This window comes from Chaetodon trifascialis, chromosome 16 (assembly GCF_039877785.1).
Source record: "Chaetodon trifascialis isolate fChaTrf1 chromosome 16, fChaTrf1.hap1, whole genome shotgun sequence".
NCBI classification, from domain to species: Eukaryota; Metazoa; Chordata; class Actinopteri; order Chaetodontiformes; family Chaetodontidae; genus Chaetodon; species Chaetodon trifascialis.
In genome coordinates, this window is record NC_092071.1 from 2,374,606 (window position 1) to 2,394,647 (window position 20,042).

The 20,042-nt window shown below is 45.3% G+C and overlaps 1 protein-coding gene across 1 annotated transcript; it reads left to right on the top strand.

Annotated features, from left to right (window-relative positions):
• The first annotated feature begins 1,193 nt into the window (after positions 1-1,193).
• Positions 1,194-19,510, top strand: rabep1 (rabaptin, RAB GTPase binding effector protein 1). The gene is made up of 18 exons (XM_070983649.1): positions 1,194-1,352; positions 4,740-4,868; positions 5,114-5,317; positions 6,132-6,292; positions 6,714-6,833; positions 7,672-7,807; positions 8,203-8,381; positions 9,317-9,427; positions 10,068-10,529; positions 10,646-10,750; positions 10,849-10,965; positions 12,038-12,136; positions 13,155-13,295; positions 15,388-15,577; positions 16,941-16,996; positions 17,280-17,378; positions 17,745-17,861; positions 19,164-19,510. Exons 1-18 carry the CDS (start codon positions 1,307-1,309, stop codon positions 19,263-19,265), a joined length of 2,574 nt encoding a protein of 857 aa, XP_070839750.1. The 5' UTR covers positions 1,194-1,306; the 3' UTR covers positions 19,266-19,510.
• The last annotated feature ends 532 nt before the right edge of the window (positions 19,511-20,042 follow it).

Sequence of the window (20,042 nt, forward strand, 5' to 3'; positions counted from 1 at the left end):
GTCATCTTAAAAACCGCAAAGAAAAGTCTGACAAATACTGCTGATTCAGGATTAAGTCTGGCTGGATGTTGTGATATTATTTTGGACGCACATAAAGTTATTAAGTCAGGCTCAGTCTTTACTGTTTATTCTGAATCTTTAGCATTCGTTTCTAAGCTCATCAAGTTCAGTCTTTTTTTTTCTTTTTACCAAACATCAACTTCTTCTTTCTAAATACTCAGAAAACATCTTACCTTTTCAGAAAAGAGCAAATTGCTTCACAGCTGTGTTAAAGTGGGGTGATGGTCTCAGTAAATGGATGATAACAGCAGATGATCATTTTTGACAGCAGTCATCTTATATTGTATTTGCATGACTGTTTCTAATTTTCTTAGTCTCACCCTCCAAATTTCTTTGGTTAACTATCTCCTCCCCACCCTCTGCCATGGTCCAGTGACTATAGCATTAGTGTGTGTGTGTGTGTGTGTGTGTGTGTGTGTGTGTGTGTGTGTGTGTGTGTGTGTGTGTGTGTGTGTGTGTGTGTGTGTGTGGGAGAGTCAAACATGCATGCATATGAAATGTGTATATATCTATGTGAAGTGTGCTCTGAGGGAATAATGGGCTTTACTCAGTCTCTGTGATGTTAAAGATGTCAAAACCAATATTTTTTCACTGATGTCAATGTTATGACACTTTATGTCAACGCCGGAACAGAACATCACATTTCAGAGTCTTTTTATATTTTCAGTTCCTCTTAAATTAGCATAATGTTGCATTAGTTTTCATCACTGTGCAGTCGTTGGGATCAGATAAAAACGTGTTTATTATTTTCTTTTCTAATTAGATTAATCAACTGTTTCTGTGTCAAAGAGAAATAACTTAAATTTGTTTGTGAAAGCTGATACTTGCTAATTCTCTAAAAAAAATAATTAAGCGTACATTACATTTATTTTGAAAGGCGCCACCGGAATCATCCAAGTTAGCCATATTTAGTGGATGTGATACAGGAAACAGGCAGTTTGCTTTTTACACATTTGCTCAAAATGGTAAATTAGTAGGACTTGTCCATGCAATTTTAGCACTAACTTTCAAACGATTATTCGTTTACTTTTCTGTTACGCTGTTATTTTTTATATCCGCACATGTCATGGCTAAAAACTGGCGTAATCGAGTAGAAGCTTTTATTTTAATTTGAAAGTTCAAGCGGAAACCATGCTCTCTCCTCTCGCTAGCTTAACACTAGTTGTGATGTTAGCCTGTTTTCTTGGACGCTCCTAGCGCTTATCCCACTTCCCTGGTAATTGCCTCAAGTCCCCCTCAGGAAACCATGGCCGAGCAGGCCTCGGGACCTCCTCTGTCGTCCCAACATGACGGTAAATATCTTGTGTTTGTGGTGTTTTGTGGTGGGAGTATTGAGGGCTGGGAGCACCGAAGCCAGCGGCCTCTGCATCCTTGACAACATTAGCAAGTTAGCATCATCAGGGCGACGTGTCACTGGCTGTCACTGGCTTATATTGAACATTTAACACTACGCAGTTGATGCATTTACGAACGTCGACTTAAGCTAATTTGCAGGAAGTTACTAAGGCTTTATATTGCTGAATAACAGCTGTGTGCTAGTGCATCCTAACACAGCCAAGCTAACGTTGTCTTCTCTTTAGCTTCTGCAGCCTAGCTGGTTAGCTAGCTTGAGCTAGTCTGACTGATTTGATCTAAAGGTCGGCACTGGCCTCTGCTAGCCCGGCCCAGCCTCGTCAGCCTTTATAACATGGATCATATGGATCTTATCAGTCCCTTACAATGTGCTGTGTATGGCCCGCACACTCGGGGGGTTGGACCATAATACAGGAGGCTGATCCTGCAGGAGGTTTCTCCCTCTGGTTCCCAAGCAGTGGTCCGGGGGCCATCCTGGGGTCCTGCAGGGAGTGTGTGCTGTAGCTTTAAGTGGGAGCAAATTTAATCTTGCACTTTTATTTTGCACCAGTCACACCTGTCAGATAACAATTTATGGTCAGTCACTGCTAATAATTGTACCCATAAATATAGTTGATATAAGCAGCCTTTGATGTTCTGCTGGCTGTGAGCGTAGTTGGAGGTTATTATAAATATCTAAGAATTATTATTGTGATCATAGGTTTCATTTAGCACACTAATCACATTACATTCAGTGCTCCAGCAGCGAAAATGCCTCCATCTGCATCACTGGGGCTAAAGTAAGATCCCGTTTCCATTGTGCAGTTTCGCTGCTGTGGAAACATCAGAGAACCACAAAATAATGTGATTTAGTGGCGGTTTCTTCAGGACTTCGACCAGCATCATGGAGCCTCTGGCACTCACGCTTTCTTTGTTTCAGAGGTCGCAAAACATTTTCATGCCATGTACAATTCCTCCATTTGATCATTGGATCGATCCCTATCCAGCAGAGTCGATGTGAAGTTTGATTTGTGGTACAGAGAGTGCAATCAGAGTATAATGATATAAACTTCGACAAGCCTAAGGTACCTGACCTCCAGCGTGTCCTGTAAGACCTTACGGTGACACCTCTCACTTAAATATAGAAAGACATGGTAAATGGAAAATGGATTTTAATCAATATTTGGAAATGGAGTGTGCTGTAATGGTTTTAGTGTAATGCAATTAAGGTTATTATCGGGATACTTTTGATTATTCAGCTGTAAAGATCGATTTTTTTCTTTGTTTTTAGAGGCGTTTATTGCATCTGGAAACGCTCTATAGGACGAGGCAGGAGCTGCTTTTAAGACAGCAGCTGATTTGATTAAATCTCACGTCGTATGTGAAGGTGTCTGATGTAAAGATGACCACAGGGTTTCTGTGTGGATGGTTTGGGACTCTTCTCTGTTTGTTCCTTTTATCTTTCATTTCATTAGTTTTCCTGTTTATCATATTAGTATATGCCTGTGTACTAACCTTAAAATAGTAAAACATTTGGCTTTTTTATGAGGTGATGATGCAGCGAGTGTCAGGCTTTGCATAGTTTGCTGTGCACACCTTTAGTACTACAAATGCTCAGTGGCAGACAGTATTTCCACCACAGTGTCTACATGTGTAACGTACAAGCCTTGTGTACTTTTTTGTCCCCAGGCGACTTTTACTTGGTATCTTCATCGCTGGTTCTAGATGTTGCGGCATCCGTGTGCCTGCTGGACGGTGCAGTGAGACTGAGCTTCATCCATATTTGCAGCTTGAGTGAACTGCTGCTGTCTCTCGGTTAATTACTGGCTTTGTTTGAATAGACATTCATGTGATCTTTGTGCATTCCTGAGCTGAATGACTAAGTCATTCACAGCGACGCAGACAGGATGACAAGTCCACAAACGTTTGTTTGGTTAGCCATTATATTAAAACCACAGCAGCGAAGCGCCCTCTGCTTTGAGTTAAAGTTGCGACAGTACAGCAGGGCTTAACGTCCCGTAAGCTAAATCCACCCAGAACCCACATGAATATACGTCGAGCTCGTGTACTGATGGAATTTGTGCCGTGGAGTTTGCTCAGCCGTCACATGATCGCGGTGCAGCTGAGCCGCCCTGCTGCTCGTCCTGGTCAATGTTTCCATTTGTCTGTCTGTGATTGAGGACATCATCGTGTCTCTGCTCGGTCCGCTGGTTATGAATAAGAAAGGAAATAGATAAGCTGGAAGCAGCAGGAAAACGCTGTGACTTCAGTTAGGAAGACTTTTGTTCAGTTTAGGTTTCGGATTAATAAAAGGAAAAAATGTTTGACGTAGATTAAAAAGTCTTGTTTTATGCTGAGTTTTATGTCTGAAAGCGTTTAATGAGTCACCTGATGTGCTTTGATAACAGCAAAGGATGATGTGTGACTAGCTGGTCCCCAAAGTCCCGAAAAGTCTGGATTTGACAGAGAACGTGCCTGAATGGAAAATCAAAGTACTTCAAAAATGACTGAACACTCAGAAAAGCAGCAGTTTGCTTAAATGATAAAGGATAACTACTGAATTATCTGTGCTCGTCTGCTCATTCCTGTATTGTTTTAAGTGTTTATGTAAGATAAGATAAGACTTTATTGATCCCACAGCGGGGAAATTGTCATATGTTGTAATAGTATCATTCATGTGCTCGTTTTCTTTATTGTCTTTGTTACGGGGCATCAAGTGTTGCTGTCCACTTACTTTATATTAATTTCTTCTGTTTTAGCTTCTGAAGACCTCAAAAATATAACACAGCATTATTATTTCACTGACTTTTGGTGCTTCGGAGGGATTTTTGTGTCCAAGAACACGTTAAAAACTATCAGTAACGGTGAATGTGACGCTGTAATGTGATGTCAGCCTGGCAGGCAGAGGGTTTCACTTTAACTTGGTTAGTACAGTTTGATGCTCTCGTTTGAAGCCTGCGGGGGTTCGAGACCCCTGTGAGGTCAACTGATTTAATAAGCACCCTTTAGTAACTGTTAAAATTAGAGCTGCACATAACGGTTATTTCCATGATTGATTTATCCTGTGATTGTTTTTCTTCTTCAGTAATTGGTTGGTCTGTAAAATGTCAATTTCCCAGCATCCAATCTGACATCCTTTGTCCCAAAAGTCGTCTAATACTCACAGATGTTAAGTTTTCTTTCATGGAAGAGAAAGAACAGCAGCGAACGCATGTTGATTATTGTTATTTTGAAAGTTACCGTGAAGGAAAGTTGGATTTCTTCTTTTAATTTGAAGCTCTGTTTTTAAGCTCAGCGGCTGATTGATCGCAGCCCTGTGTGTTTGTTTTTTTCCCTCCATCATCCAGAGGTGCTCCAGCAGCGAGTGGCAGCTCTGGAGCAGGAGAGGGCCGAGTTTATCAAACTCAAGCAGCAGCTGGAGGCCGAGTTCAACCAGAAACGAGCCAAGTTCAAAGACCTCTACATGACCAAGGAAGGTATGGATCCCATAACCATGCGAGCTCACGAGAAAGGCTCATACTGTAGCTTCCTTTGCTGGATAAATAATTAACTTGAGAGCTCAGATATGTGCGGTAACAAGGTTTGATGAGGAGGGAGGTCTCTCATAATGCACGTCTAAACATAAACAATAACACAATCCCTTCCCCTCCTTTCTGCTCTTACACGTTTGCCTCCACCTCCATCGATCATGCCATCTTTGCTCCAACTCGCCCCCCCCCAGAGGAGCTGAAGAGGCAGACCGTGGCGCTGGAGGGCGCCCAGGTCGAGCTGAGCTCCGTCCAGGACCAGCTGGCTCAGGCCCAGTCTGAGATAGAGACCATCAAAGCCGTGGCCACCGTGTCAGAAAACACCAAGCAGGAAGCCATCGACCAGGTCCGCAGCCAGTGGCAGGAGGAGGTGGCGTCGCTGCAGGCCATCATGAAAGGTAAGCTGAGCTGCTCTTACACCAGCAGTGTGGTGAAACCCTCCCGAATCGTACAGTAACATTTCACAAAGAACACGTTATTAAGCATATCGTAACTGAGCTGCGGAAAATCAAAGTGTTCAAAATGAACCATAACGTCTACTTCCTGCTCTGAACCATTCCTGTAAACCTGCCAGTGTTAGCCAGCCGGCTAACTTTCAACCCTGGTCCTTTGCTGAGATGTTTTGAAACTTATAAAAGGATAAAATGTACGGAATCGAGACAACGAGACGCCTTAAAGACGGTGGCGCAACACGAAGCAGCAGCACGCAGCCAATCAGCACTCACCACAAGCCTCTTTTGGTGGATGTGGACATGCTCTGTGCTCTGATTGGCTCTCAGTGTGGTTAATGAAGTGAGACAGACAGACAGACAGACAGACAGACAGACAGACAGACAGACAGACAGACAGACAGACAGGTGAGGCTGATGTGATCATCAAATCTGTTCACTGGTGTGAATTTCGCAGCGTTGTATTTCTCATTTTAACGTGTTTTCATCAAATTCGAGTGGACGGGACGAGCTGGTCTGTGTTTGGGTGAATGAGGAAGGCAGAGGCTGAGAGGAGGAGGGAGAGATAACCAAACGTTTGGTTTGACGTGGCACGAAGAGAGCAGAGAAGTGTCTGAGTGGAGGAAGAAGGCGGTGACACAGCAGTAAAGTAGTGGAAGAACCACCAATAACACAAGCGAAATGAAGCATTTTCAGATGGAATCGATGCTCCAGCAGCACCACGTTTCTGAGGTTTAATGAGTGATTTGTTCTCCTCCCTCAGAAACTGTGTGTGAGTATGAGGTCCAGTTCCACCAGCGTCTGGAGCAGGAGCGAGCCCAGTGGAACCAGTACCGGGAGGCCATGGAGAGAGAAGTGGGCGAGCTGAGACGCCGCCTCACCGAGGGCCAGGAGGAGGAGAACCTGGAGGACGAGATGAAGAAAGTAGGTTTGATTTTCTGTCTCTGCTGCGGGACTTTACAGGCGCACTGCTCAGGATGAGTAACGGAAAATATGTTGATGTTTTACCTTAAAGGTTTTAAAATAGAGACACTCAAACGGAGTTTCTGACAGAGCTGACAGAAACAAAGAGATGACTCAGGAGTCGAAGTCGAAACCTTGTTTTTGGTGTCCTCTGGTGGTTTAACTTCTCACCTTGCAGCAGTGATGTCACAGGTGTACTCCAGGACCCTGTGACATCACCGCTGAGGGTGTTTACAGGTGCAGGTGTGAAACAGTGAAACTCTGGTGAAGTCACTCTTTTGATGTATTTATTTTCCTGTAAAGATGGAATAATACTTCTCCTCAAAGACCAGAATAAACCTCTGTAGTGTGAATTTTAAATGGGGGGTGTAAACCTTTGCAGGCCCAGGAGGACGCAGAGAAGCTGCGCTCGGTGGTGATGCCGATGGAGCACGAGATCGCAGCCCTGAAGGCCCAGCTGAGCACAGCCGAGGACAGGGTGAAGGAGCTGGAGGCCTCAAAGGTCAGTCAGCACTCAGTCAGTGGTCCAGCTCTGACGATGACGATGATGATGATGGCTGGACACGATGTTAACCTGCCCTTTGTAATAAACTGGATCTGAAAATGTGTCAGTATATTAGAATAAAAAGCTCTTATGCTGCTTCAGAGATTCACAAAGAGGTGCATTTGTTCTTTCTACTCAAAACATGTAATTTACAAAGGTCTTAAGTGCTTCTTGTTGCCTGCTGTAGGTGGTGATGTTGGCCTGTCTTCATCAGCTGAAGGGCGATTGAACGTCCACAGTAACGAGTTTTAGCTAAAACGAGTGTTGAGTTAATAAGATTTTATTGACTTTATTCATTGTAATTGTTGTAATGATAAAAAGGCCTTAGAAAGTATGTTTGCTAAAGTTATACTGAACTTAAAATCTATTTCAGAGTCACAAGCACACATTTAACAGCCACGTGTAGGCGTGAAAAGCGTCAGCAGAGGTTGTGGCTTGACCTCGTCATTGTAGTTTTAGTGTGTTTCAGCTCGTTGTTTTGGTCTTACAGCCCACAGCTTCACTGTTTCGCTTCAGGCTCTCCTCAGCTTTGTTTCCAGCTGCAGCAGGCAGCGATTTTAATGAAAAAGCTTTGATAAAAACATTTTAGGCTGCCTGCACACACAGTCAGCGACGAGCTGAGCCAGAAGTTTCCCTCGAGTAGGTGGAGACCAAAGCGGAGCTGTAGGGAGGCTGAATGCTGGACTCATACAATAGATAGGTGACTTTATAGGTCAGTGTTGTTTACAGCTTGTTCTGCTGCCCCAGAAGTTTCAGAAATGAATTTTAAGTTTGAGAGTTTCGTGTTTTTTTGCAGGTTAAGGAGCTGAATCACGTTCTGGAGGCGGAGAAGTCGTGTCGCACAGACCTGGAGATGTACGTGGCCGTGTTGAACACTCAGAAGTCCGTTCTGCAGGAGGACGCAGAGAAACTACGCAAAGAGCTGCACGATGGTACTTATCATTATTCTTTATGTGAAAGTCCTGTGATTAGTAGAAATTATGGCAGGCTGGATGCAGGCGGAGCTGTCAGAGGGATGACTGGCAGAGTCTTTGTCATGTGGACGTAACTCCAGACAGAAACACTTTAAACGTAGGCGGCTGTCTACACCCGCTCTGTGCAGACACACTTATCTCACCTACATCGCTGCTGTCTGAAGTGTCAGATAAAAACTGGCAACTCAAGAGATGACCTGGAAAACTCTTACATGCGTACAGCTGCGCTCGAAGCTGCTGCACAGCTTGACGATTCCACACTGCAGATGCATTTGATGCGGCGGCGTGAAGCCTTTTCCGTCAGTGTCAATCTCTCCTCTCTCTCTCTCTCTCGCTGCTGTTCGCTGTCTCAGTCTGTCACAAGCTGGAGTTGGAGCGGCAGCAGCACAACCAGCTGAAACACACATGGCAGAGGGCCAACGACCAGTTCCTGGAGTCCCAGCGCCTCCTCATGAGGGACATGCAGAGGATAGAGAGCGTGCTGTCGTCGGAGCAGCTCCGCCAGGTGGAGGAGATGAAGAAGAAAGACCAGGTACGCACACAGACGTTAGTGTTACAGCGCTTCACCTCACCGTGTCCGAGAGCGAGGCGGCTTCGTTAGTCGTCAGTTGGCTGCATGGATGTGAGTCTTTTCCTGGACATCCGTGCGGGACAGTTTGGGTGGGTGGTGACGTGGACGGATGTTATTCTGTATTGACTTTATTTGGAAATTTTAGACGTGTGTCAGCTGAAGCACCAGCTAAAAGGTCTGCACAAGTCTGCCACCTGCTCATTATAAGCTTTTAACTGTTCACACACACTCACGCATCGAGACCAAGGATGCTTTGACACGTAGACTACTGAGGCCGGGTCTCGACCCGCCGACCTTCTGATGAGTGGATGCCTGCTTTACCACAGCTGCCCAGCTCAGTGAATATCAGCAGTCTTTCAGTGGATCATCACGGACGATTGTGTAATTTTCTGTGCCTTAATAAATGACAAAAGTATTGTTTTCTACATTTTTTTGTTTTCCCTGCTGCACTGAAAATACACTGAACCATAACCTTAATATTATACAAAAACACCAGTATACTGTCCTGTCTATGTATTTCAAATTAATTTAAAGTCATGTGGATTAAGTCATGTTGTCACTTTGATTGGACACACAAAGTTACATGTGAAGGGATGATTTTCAACCAGAACCAGAACCCACCTAACCGCCCTCCTGACATGAAGGGGGGGTTTGCCTCCCCAGGGTCATGTTAGTAACTGGGTTTGGTGGTGTGAAACAGTCCAGTCCCAACACCAATGCAAACTACAACCTCAATAATGAACATATAATTACATTAATTAACATGTAAAGGTAGAATATATGGCTGATTTTTCAGGTGTACCTAATAATGTGGCCACTTTGCGTAAATCTGAGTAAATTTAGGTGGAACAATGAACAAAATTCTGATTAAACCTTTTTCCTTTTCTCCATCTAAGGAGGAGGACGAGAAGGAGCGGCTGAGCCAAGTGAAGGAGCTGCAGGAGGAGGAGGTGGGAGACGCCACCGAGCCTTTGGAGGATTTATTCCTCGGGCTGAGCGTCGAGGAGGTACGAGCATCACGTAACGCGATACGTCCTCAGAGACTACAGAGCAGGCTATTATCATCTTACGTCATATTGAATTCCCTTTGAGTAACGTGATCTTCAAACAGGCAACACGACACGTCTGTCCTTGGAAAAGTGTTTCCAGCAGCTACAAGCCGACGCTGCTCCGAGCTGCTTTCTGTGTTTTGTTTTTACAGCAGCAGATTTTTTCCTGTTGTTCAATGAGCTGAAGCAGAAAGTCTGAAGTCACTTAATATCAAAATAATGTTTCAGATCTCCAGTTACCTGTAAAATCTGTGTTTGCTGAGACTTCTGATCTTCTGTTTGCATCGAGACGGACAGACAGATTAAGCTGGATTTTAACCTTAAATTAGTTGCCGCTGGTCGCAGTAGGTTGTCGTTTGACCTGCAGTTTGATGCTGCATTACATGTCTGAATGATCGACAGTCTGTCTGTTCTATGATTGTTTTTTTAGCAGGTCCACAGTCAAGTTTCCCTCATGGTTTCCGTCCCAGACGTCCATTAAACTGAGCTCGTTTTGATGTTAAAGTAGTGTTTTCCATGTCGTGTGTTTAGTCTTGAGTCTAGAAATAAAACCCCTCTGAGGTTTTCTCCTGACGCTCATTTGCCGCCTCTCTTTCAGCCTCATGCCAACCACAGTGGCCACGGCTCCATGCACTCCTTAGACACTGAGGTGGTGGCCGGGGGCCCCATGGACCCCTACAAGGAGAACCTGCGGCGGGTTCAGTCCACAGACAGCCTCGGCTCCTCGCTGTCGGTCCAGCAGGGACTCGGCGGACACAACCACAAAGCCAAGTCGGCCAGCCACTTGGACGAGTCGGACTTTGGCCCCCTGGTGGGGGCCGACTGTGGGGCGACGGACAGTAGCTTTGGAGAAACTTCGTCCCTCAGCTCCATCAAGTTGACGGCGAGTCATTTCCTGCTGACTAAGGACCAGGAGAAGGCCATCAAGGCCATGACGCCCGAGCAGGAGGAGACGGCGTCGCTGCTGTCCAGCATCTCTCACGCCCCCGACACCGCCTTCCTGCCGCCCGCCGGCTACAGGCTGGTCAGCGACAGCGAGTGGAACCTGCTGCAGCAAGAGGTTTTAACAGAGCAGCTTCACTGCTCTTTATTCAGCACGGTGTCTCTCTGAAGTCGCTGCTCTGTGTGTCTGATAGATGTCATTAAGTGTTTGGTGGTTTTCTTGTGGGCCGTCAGGTGAAGAACGCTGGCAGGAAGCTCGGCCGACGCTGTGACATGTGCTCCAACTACGAGAAGCAGCTGCAGGCCATCCAAGGACAAGAGGCCGAGACGCGAGATCAGGTTTGTGTCCCCGCTGTCGCTTTGTCACCTTTATGCTGCAGGAATGTCAAACCACAGAGGTTTTCATTGGAGGGATCCTCCGTCACGCTGTCTTCCAGGTGAAGAAACTGCAGGTGATGCTGCGTCAGGCCAACGATCAGCTGGAGAGGACGATGACCGAGAAACAGAGTTTGGAAGATTCAGTCAAAACCGGCAACGAGGAAACGGCTGCTAAGGTTTGGACGCAGTGAACACATGAATGACTGTAAAGAGGGAAAGTACATCATTCTGTTCTGCTCAGATATCTGTGAACATGTTTGTTTCTGCTGAACATTTTAATGTGGGGATTGACTCACTTTTGGAGTCAACCTCAAGTGGCCATTTGAGGAACTACAGTTTCTGCAGCCTTTTGCACCAGCGAAGACTCACTGAGGTGTCGTTTATGATGATGGAAAGCAGCAAATCCTCACATTTGAGAAGCTAAAAGCAGAGGATTTTTGCCTGAAAAATAACCTTTAAACCATCCTTCAACTATCACATCTGTTTTGACTGATCGATGAGTTTCAGCTCCGAACATGTGGCACTTATGCTGCATGAAGGCGCTTCCTTTTGGCTGAGTTCCTCCACTTACAGCCACCTGAAAGCAGCAGGTGTGCGTCCCCTCAGACGTCTCTGCTTTGAGCTGCTGCACACAAAGTAACCTCGCTGCTGACGTTCATGTCACGCAGTCCACACAGAAAACAACACACGCAACAACAACGCATAAAATCAGATCACAGTTAAAACATCTGTCTCCTGTACACGTCCGCTTCCATCATCCCTCTCTCCTTACACAACACGAGGCGTCACAGGACAAACTACATTTTCCTTTTGCATTCCTTCTCACGGATCTTAAAGTAAGCACACCTCGAGGGTAGCAGAGCTGGTAGCAGCGCTGTGAACCTGCTGGAAAGAGGAAGCCAGCAGTCTGTGCGTCTGCTGGTCAGAGTGTTTCCCGAGCTGTAGTATCGGCCTTTCATATCGGGCTGTTCTTTCATGCACGTGCTCTCAAATTCAGAGTTTTTGCCAGCAGAATTAATGTGACGAGTTGCTTTTTCAGACCTCTTCTGGCTTTTAATGCCTCCTTATTCAGGAATAAAAGATGATGCAGCTCTGTGATTCATTTTAAGTGCACCATCTTTGTGGTTTATGACATAAAATGAGAAGCTTAACGCACAAGTATTATTTGCATAATGTGCATCCAGTGTTTCTGTCTCTAAAGACCTGTGAGGCCTTTCTCTGGTCTGAGTGGTGTTTTCTGTGTCGTAGGTGTCCGCCCTCTTGCAGAGAGTCCAGGAGTCAGAAACGCTGCTCAGCACACTACAGCAGGCCTTCAGTGACGCCAAGAGGAACACCCAGGAGCAGATGGTGAGCAGCGTTTTCTCCCATCAGCCCCGCACCGCTAGCACTCACCAGCTGTGTTTGGATCTCCGGTTCCTCCAAATGTCAGAATCTGTTAATGCTGGCAAGACTTTGAGTTTTTTGTTTCGACGTCGGGCTCCGGCGTGGTTTTCGGACGTGCCTCCAAACCGGATCGCAGCTCTTGGATACTCCCTGTTTGTGCCTCTGAGGCAACAACGTCACTGTTCCTCCCCACCACAGACATGTGCTGACACCACCGCTGCTCGTAAAAATGACGTTTAACATGTTCAAAGGTTGCTCATCCACCACAACAAAAATGACAGATTTGTACATCACCGCAAAACAAGCTGTATGCATCGCTTAAAGCTCAGAAACAGAGTGTAACAAACTGTCTCAGACCACTGATCGATCAACGGGCCGAGCGTTTCAGGTCCAGTTCAAACCTAAAAGAACAAAATCCCTGTTTTTTTGGAAGTAAAATGGAGCATTACATAACATCAGTGTTCCTCCCAGCCACAAATATGCGCTGACTCGTTGGAGCTCTTGGCTGCAGGATTTTCTACTCGTAAAAAAGAAGTTAAATATGTCCAAACGTTGCTCGTCCAGCAGCGTCCACCGCTGAGAAAAGTCCCGCATGCATTAGCCAGTCGTGTGAGTGCGCTCACTCTTTCGAGCGGATCGTTTTCCAAATTGTGAGGGAAAAACAGGAAGAGGCGAGCGAGACAGAAACGTCCTCGGTATGGGAATGAATGTGCAGCTGCGAGTGTGTCATAACAGAAGAGTGAGCAGCTCCTCTGGCTGCAGGGGGCTTTGATCCAAAGAAACATGGGTCTCGATACTGTCGTGAACGTAACGTTACACATAGCACGAGCGGCGGCTCTGCAGGGAGAATCTGATGCAGCGTGGCTCTAAAAGTAGACGCCGGCTGCTGAGTCGTTCCTCACCGTGTGCCGAAACGGCGCCGCTTCCACCAGAGACGCACTGACACACGACGAGATGCAGTGATTTATTGTGTTTGTTGCAGGCGGTGCTGGTGAAGTCGAGGGAGCAGGTGGCGGACGAGCTCAGCCGACTGCAGAGGGACAACGAGAGCCTGCAAGGGAAACACCGGCTGCACGTTGAGCTGCAGCAGCAGGAGGACTTCCAGATGCCCTGTTCTGTGGAAGTACGTGAAGCTCAGGTCGCATCGTTCAGACTCAGCACGAGCGTCAGCAGACGGCTCGATGTCGAGCCTCAAAGCCTCCTTCAAACTGACCAAAGAGTCTCGAGCAGCAGAGCTAGCATTGAATGATTGGTCTTATCTGATGATCTGATATCTGAACCAAGATTTATTTACTAATTAAATACAAATCTGATCGGGTGCCATGCCTTCAAATCTGGTACATATCAATATTATTATTATTATTATTAGTAGTAGTAGTAGTAGTAGTGGTAGTAGTAGTAACACATTAATGTGTTAAAATACAGTCTTTGTTCTCAGCAAATGTTAATTATTTAAAGACTTTATATACTTCTTGGTTTGATGAATACCAATGCATCACGTCTTTCACTTTAACTTTAAAATATGCTGATCTTTGTATGTAAAATCTTAATATTTAAATTAACTAAAGCTGTAAAATAAACGTAGCGGAGCACAAAGTGAAATATTTCCCTCTGAAGAGTGAAGCATAAAGTTCTACATAATGATATTCAAGTAAAATACTCAAATACTTCAATACAAAATCACAGGACTTGATGATTTTCCACAGCTGGCCCACTCACTGGCCTTTTTGTAGCTTTCTACATCCTCTCCTGGTCTTCTTCAGTGAAGCTCAGGACGCGTCGAAAGCTTTGAATCAGAGCTTGAAGCAGCGTGGACAGGTTTATCACACATCCTGATGCCGGCGTCACGTTGCGTCAGTCTGGGTTCATGTGAGGAGATGCTTCTGGGTGCGCTCCATTTGTCACTTAACAGCCGCCTGTTTTCCATTTAAAGGCTGTCAGAGCAGAGCGGAGCGGTGCTGCTGCTGCACAGATGAGAGGAATCTGACACCAGATTACAGAGACATAATCCCTGCAGTGTAACCAACAGAAGCTCTCTGCTCCTGCGTAATGTCCCTGCACATTTTCAGTTTTCTGATTATTATCTGTTCTTTTTTGTTTTTTTGTTGTTGCAGCCGTTCGCTCTCCTCCCTCAAACACACATCTGCTCCCACACTGTTACTCTCGGCCTCTCGCTGAGCTCAGCTCTGGGCCTAGAGCTGAAGTGGAGGTGGAGCAGAACTGACAATTGTTGGTATTTTTAGATCTGTATTTTCTGTATCGAGATATCAGAAATCTAATCTGAGGGAGAAGCTCAACCTGATTGGGCTTCACCTGATACCCTTGCATCGTTCCAACATTTGTGCATGAAATCCCTCCTGACTTCTTAGTTGCTGTTAGTAAGTTTCAGACTCTGGATTTGCTAAATGGGGTTAGCTAATGGGCACCTGAGTCACTGCAGCTGCAGCGTAACTTAGAGATATAAACAGTTTAAGGGGCCACATAATTCATGCGTACACTGAGAAATATTGTATTTAAGAATAATTAGCAGTATTCAGCATCTGATTATACAGCTTAACCTTACTTGGTGGAAAGTTACTGGTAAAGCATGATGTTATGCTAATTGCTACGCAAGCATCGTCCATGAGATTAAAGGTTTTTAAGACGAGAAAACTGGGTCTGGCTGATAAAACGATCTCAGTACAGGATCATATCATTTCTGCTGATAACAGTGATTAAGTTTGGACATTTTTCACATGTGACAGCCTGTCGCAGCAGAAATGAACATGAAAACAGTCAGTTAGCTGGCCGTTAGCTCGAAGGCTGAGCTCCTCTGTGCAGACTGTGGAGCCCACAGCATGAAAGAGACTTTAGGATGAATTCTGCTGGAGTCAACAATGACAATATTCATGATCTGTAAGTGCAACAAAAGAAAGATGGCGTGATCAATTTGTCAAACACCTGCACAACACGACCTTACAGACGTGTGAGTCGCTCTGCCTGCAGCAACTTTCTGCCTCTTTATCTCCACCCGGTTTCCTTCAGGGGTTTTAAAACTGAGACAGCGAATGCAGGCGTGTTCTACAGTTTAATGTAAATACTTATCTTAGTTAAGGTGTTTTGGATGTAGAGGTGTGTGTCGTCAGCATACAACATCACATTTTCCAGCTGTGTTTGAGGAGGAAAGTCAGACAATTGCACGCTTTGACGCCTGTGATGTGGTTTCATGTCCTCAGGAGCTGCACGGCCTGGTGCTGCGTTTGCGTGAGGACCTGGTGGCGTTACGGACGTCTGCCGACCACATGGAGGAGAAGCTGAAGGCCGAGATCCTGTTTCTGAAGGAGCAGATCCAGGCCGAGCAGTGCCTGAAGGAGAACCTGGAGGACACGCTGCAGCTGGAGATCGAGGGCTGTAAGGAGGAGATAGGTGAGGCTCGGCGGATGACTAACCCATCATTTTTAGTAAAACTTCAACTCTCTGAGCTTCTGTGGGGATTTTCCAGCACTTTTCTCTTTTACATTCTCTTCTGTTTCTGCTTTTGTTTCTTCTCCATTGGTCATTCAGACATCTTGGAAGGTATGACGAACACTTTGAAAAGCCACTTTAACTGCTTCTACGTGTGTGTGTGTGTGTGTGTGTGTGTGTGTGTGTGTGTGTGTGTGTGTGTTGGTTAGCCGTAAGACTAATAACCGTAGTGAACCTGCAGCGTCATGCTTCCCCTCACGTCTTTCGAACTTCCCTGAAACGGCTGAAATGTGCATTAATGAATGATGTGAATGTTTCACTGCAAGTTAAATGAAGGTATTTGTTCATCGTGGTGAAGTTTTAACTCTGTTTGGCAGCTCAGTGAGACGTGTGTGTTCACTCACAGCCTTTAAAGCGTTTTGTCATTTACTGGAAGGACTTCACTCACTCGAGCTTCAGCTGATTGGTCGCCTCGCCTGACCGGCGTCCAAATCGTCTCTGTTTCTGGTCAATGCTTCTGTCTGGTGTGACATTAATCTGACGTTTTAATCAGGGCTGCAGCCAACACTTATTGATCGTTTAGCTCATGAAATGTCAAAAACAACGTTTAAAGAGAGCGACGTCAGACCTGCAGTGAAGAGAGAAATTAACTAAAATTCACAGTTTTTAGTTGTTTAATCCGTCTGTCAATGTTATGACACTTAGCTGCAGGTTGCATTGATTTGATATTATCAGGAATTATCGTTAAAAACAGCCAGGAAGTAGTGAAAAATAAGATAATAAATAATTCCAGGACATATTTCCATCATACTTTCATAGTTTAGCTGAATAAAATATAAATAGAGATGCTTTTCATGTTGCAGAAGGAGCCGTCAGAGAGCATTTACAGTCCTCTGCTGTTTTTTAATTGAAAAATAAAGAAGAAATCACTTCGTTCACTTTACTGAAAGCTTCATCTTTAGTTTGGATGCTAAAACATGAACCGTCACGCCTGACAGATCCCCTGGAAACACAGACGGGACTTTGGTTCCTCTTCCTCTGGACTTTAAAAGCGACCAATGAGCCGAGCTCTCAGAAAATCAAAGTGTCCTTTAAGTGTTTGATTGTTGTTTGTGTTTTATTTCAGCACTGATCTGGAAGCTCAGTCGATCTATTAGCTCTCAGGCTTTTCCATGTAGATCACTTCCTGTCTGTTTCACACCAGCCTTCACCTCAGCTTTGTTGTTCCAGCGGCCGCGTAATGATCCCTGAGAGGATATAAAAAGCTTTGAGATTCAGGTGAACACTGTCGGTATCATCCTCTCATGGTGTCTCCTTCCCACAGCGTCCTTCTCCAGTCTGAAGACAGAGCTGGAGCGAATAAAAGCAGAGAAGGAAGAGGTACGGACTCCGCTTACTCTACCACAGAATTACACACACTTCAGCTTCCTCTGATGCACCTGTCCATTTTGTCCAATCGTCATGTGGTCCTTGCTGCAGGCCACCGCTAAACAAAGTTAGCCTTTAGCTTGTGAACAAAGTGGAGCATTTAGCAGCTAAAGAGCCAGATGTTTGTCACGCTGCCCTCTCTCAATCCCTTCAGTTGTAAACTCTTGGTAAAATGTCTTATTTGCAGTACTTGTGCGTTATTGATATATATTACTTAAACATGTTGTTCATATAGTTGCAGAGCAGCCTGATGGCAAAGACGGAGACACTGGAGAGGGTGGAGGGCCTGAGGATCAGCCTGGAGCAGCAGCTCAAAGAGCTCACCGCTGCAAAGGTCAGACTCAGCTCCCACACCAAACCCCACTCACAAAACGACTCATTTAGTGTGAATCAAGCGTGAGGTTCAGTTTGTCATGTTTCCTACTTTAAATCTGCTAAATGAAGCTGAGCGTGGAGATCTTTGACCTGCACAGTATGTAAACACTTTACGGCACCTCAGGGAATCTGAAGCCACTTGTGAAGAAACTAAACTCCTCGTACATCGCTTTAAATTATTCAGTAAATGTGTTTCAGTTAAATATTAATTTCACTTCATCCGTAATGTTATCGCAATTTAGTGGCTCCATTTAGCCTTTCTAAGTGAATTTGTGTGTGTGTGTGTGTGTGTGTGTGTGTGTGTGTGTGTGTGTGTTCACTGCAGGCTGCATTAGAGAGCCAGGTCTTCGATGAGCGAGATAAAGCCCAGCGGCTGCAGACGGAGCTGGATGTCAGCGAGCAGGTTCAGAAGGACTTTGTCAAACTCTCTCAGACCCTTCAGGTAAGGAGTCGTCGCCAAAGCACCGACAGAATCACGTAGAAGAAGTTAAAACGGCAGATTTGTTGACGAAGATCTCAAGTTTTGTCTGCGTGGCCTCACGTGTCGTCGAGCTGCATTGTTGTCTGAAAGCTGCTAAAACACATGAATGAGCCACACAGCTGAACTCCATGAACACACACTCCGCAGAGTCGGTCACACACACACCGGCCTGCTGCCCCAAATACTCACTGGAGCACCAAATGAGGATTAATCTGCAGCTGAAAAAAGGCCCCAATAAAAGCAAGTTTGAGGAGCAGTTTTAGGAAACGACTGAACGTTCTGGAAAATCAAGCGATGTGTTCATGACCCGCTTTTAAAGATTTCTGAGATCTGTGTAGTGTTGTAGAAGAGTGATCATGTTCGTCACTGATTGACTTTGATTAATCCAGACTTCATAAAGCTCGTTCAGTCTATAAAATGTCAAAGGTGACGTCCTCAGATGTCTTATTTTGTCGAACGAACAGTTCAAAACTCAGATATATTCATATTTCTTCACGTGTGAGTGGTTGCAGTAGAACGGGCACTGCTCTGTCTTTGGGTGGAATTTAACGCTTCTGATGCTCTGACAGCTCGTTTCCTGTCGGCAGTCAGATGAAGTCTGCAGCCTGAGCAGCCGGTAGCTTGACGTCCTCGTAGCTGCGCCGTCGAAAGGTCAAGACGTGCGACTGAACTGGAATAAAACTGAACTTTACGCTCGATGCTGTGAAGGTTTAAAGATGAGTGGAGTTAAAGAAGTGAACTCAGAGTTTTGTAGCCGCTGCTCGCATAACTCACCCGAATCTCTGTGGGGTTGCATCATGGGTAATGTAGTCAAAGAAGAAATTGTGGAATTAAGAGGACGAAGTCTCTGCTTCTGCTGCATTGACTGCATGTTCGTTTAGATTTGTATTAATGCAGCACGTTATTATGAAACTGGTATCAGACTTTCCAAATTAATGGTCGTCTAATAAAATATGGAAATGATAAGATGATACGATCGAACCACATTTTCATTGATTGAGTTTTTCATTGATCGAGGTTTGACACTTAATAAAGGATGAATATTATACTTCACTACAAAGAGCTCCTCCTAAAAGGCTCATATGTTCTAGATCAATGAACTGTAAATCAAAGTAAAGATTTAAAGTTTTATTCTTTGCCTGTCGTTTCCACCAATCAGCTTGCTCGTACAGCAGCCTGAGAGGGAAAACTCGGGGCAAACTGAGTCGTATTTTAGCGAGTGGCATCAAGCCTTGAAGCTGATTGGTTCACGTCTGTCTGCAGGTGCAGCTGGAGCGAATACGTCAGGCCGACTCTCTGGACCGGATCAGAGTCATCCTCAACGACACCAACTTGACTGACATCAACCAGCTTCCGGAAACATGATGCCGCCGAGCAAAGACTGCCTTCAGTTTCATTCCCCTCGTCCTCTTATCACTGGCCCAATAACATTATTGATCCGACCCTTCCTCCTCCCCATAACCACAGAGGAAGAGTCAGGAGGGACAAGGACAGACCCGGCATGAGGAGCCTTTTGTGTACATTTAGAGTCTTGGATCACGGATAGAATAATGAAGAAGAACACTAGAGAAAATGTAAATAAGTAAACGTGTGAGTCTGGACGGAGGGAGTGTTTCTACTGTAGATACGACTGTCTGTATTAGCTCAACCAAAAAGGTCTGTCGTCTTCTCGAGCACTTTTCATCCGCAGCTTCTCTTTCCAGGTAAATAGAAAACAACTGGATGCATAACTTTCCTCCGTCTGTCCTCACAGCGGTTGATAATCGCTTCCTCCTTCCACTCGCTTCTTCTTTCCCTGTTTTTGTTTTGTTTTTCCACCTTTTCTGGCCGTTTTTTCTGTGACATTTTCCACCTCGTTCTGGTCATTTCTGCCCTGTGACAAAGACGTGATGAAGGAAATTCATGGAAAATGCTTGCACATCGCTTAACTGGGATAAAAAAAACAGGAACATGACACAATGTGAGCAACACCCTCCATCTCCTCAGCTCCTGTGTGCTCTGAACGTCTGACAGAAGCCTTTTTCTGTCCTGTAAAGCTGCAGAAACGCTCGGCCACGTCGAGGAAACCACTGAAACACTAGTTGACCCAGTTCGTGTCAGGCCAAAGGAGCGTTCAGGCGAGCAGAAAAAACAGATTTTAAC

Excerpts from the sequence above, each read along its gene's own strand:
- rabep1 (XM_070983649.1), top strand. The coding sequence starts at position 1,307 with ATGGCCGAGCAGGCCTCGGGACCTCCTCTGTCGTCCCAACATGACG. Across the intron at positions 1,353-4,739 it reads TCTGTCGTCCCAACATGACG|AGGTGCTCCAGCAGCGAGTG; the intron begins GTAAATATCTTG and ends TCCATCATCCAG. Across the intron at positions 8,382-9,316 it reads AGATGAAGAAGAAAGACCAG|GAGGAGGACGAGAAGGAGCG; the intron begins GTACGCACACAG and ends TCTCCATCTAAG.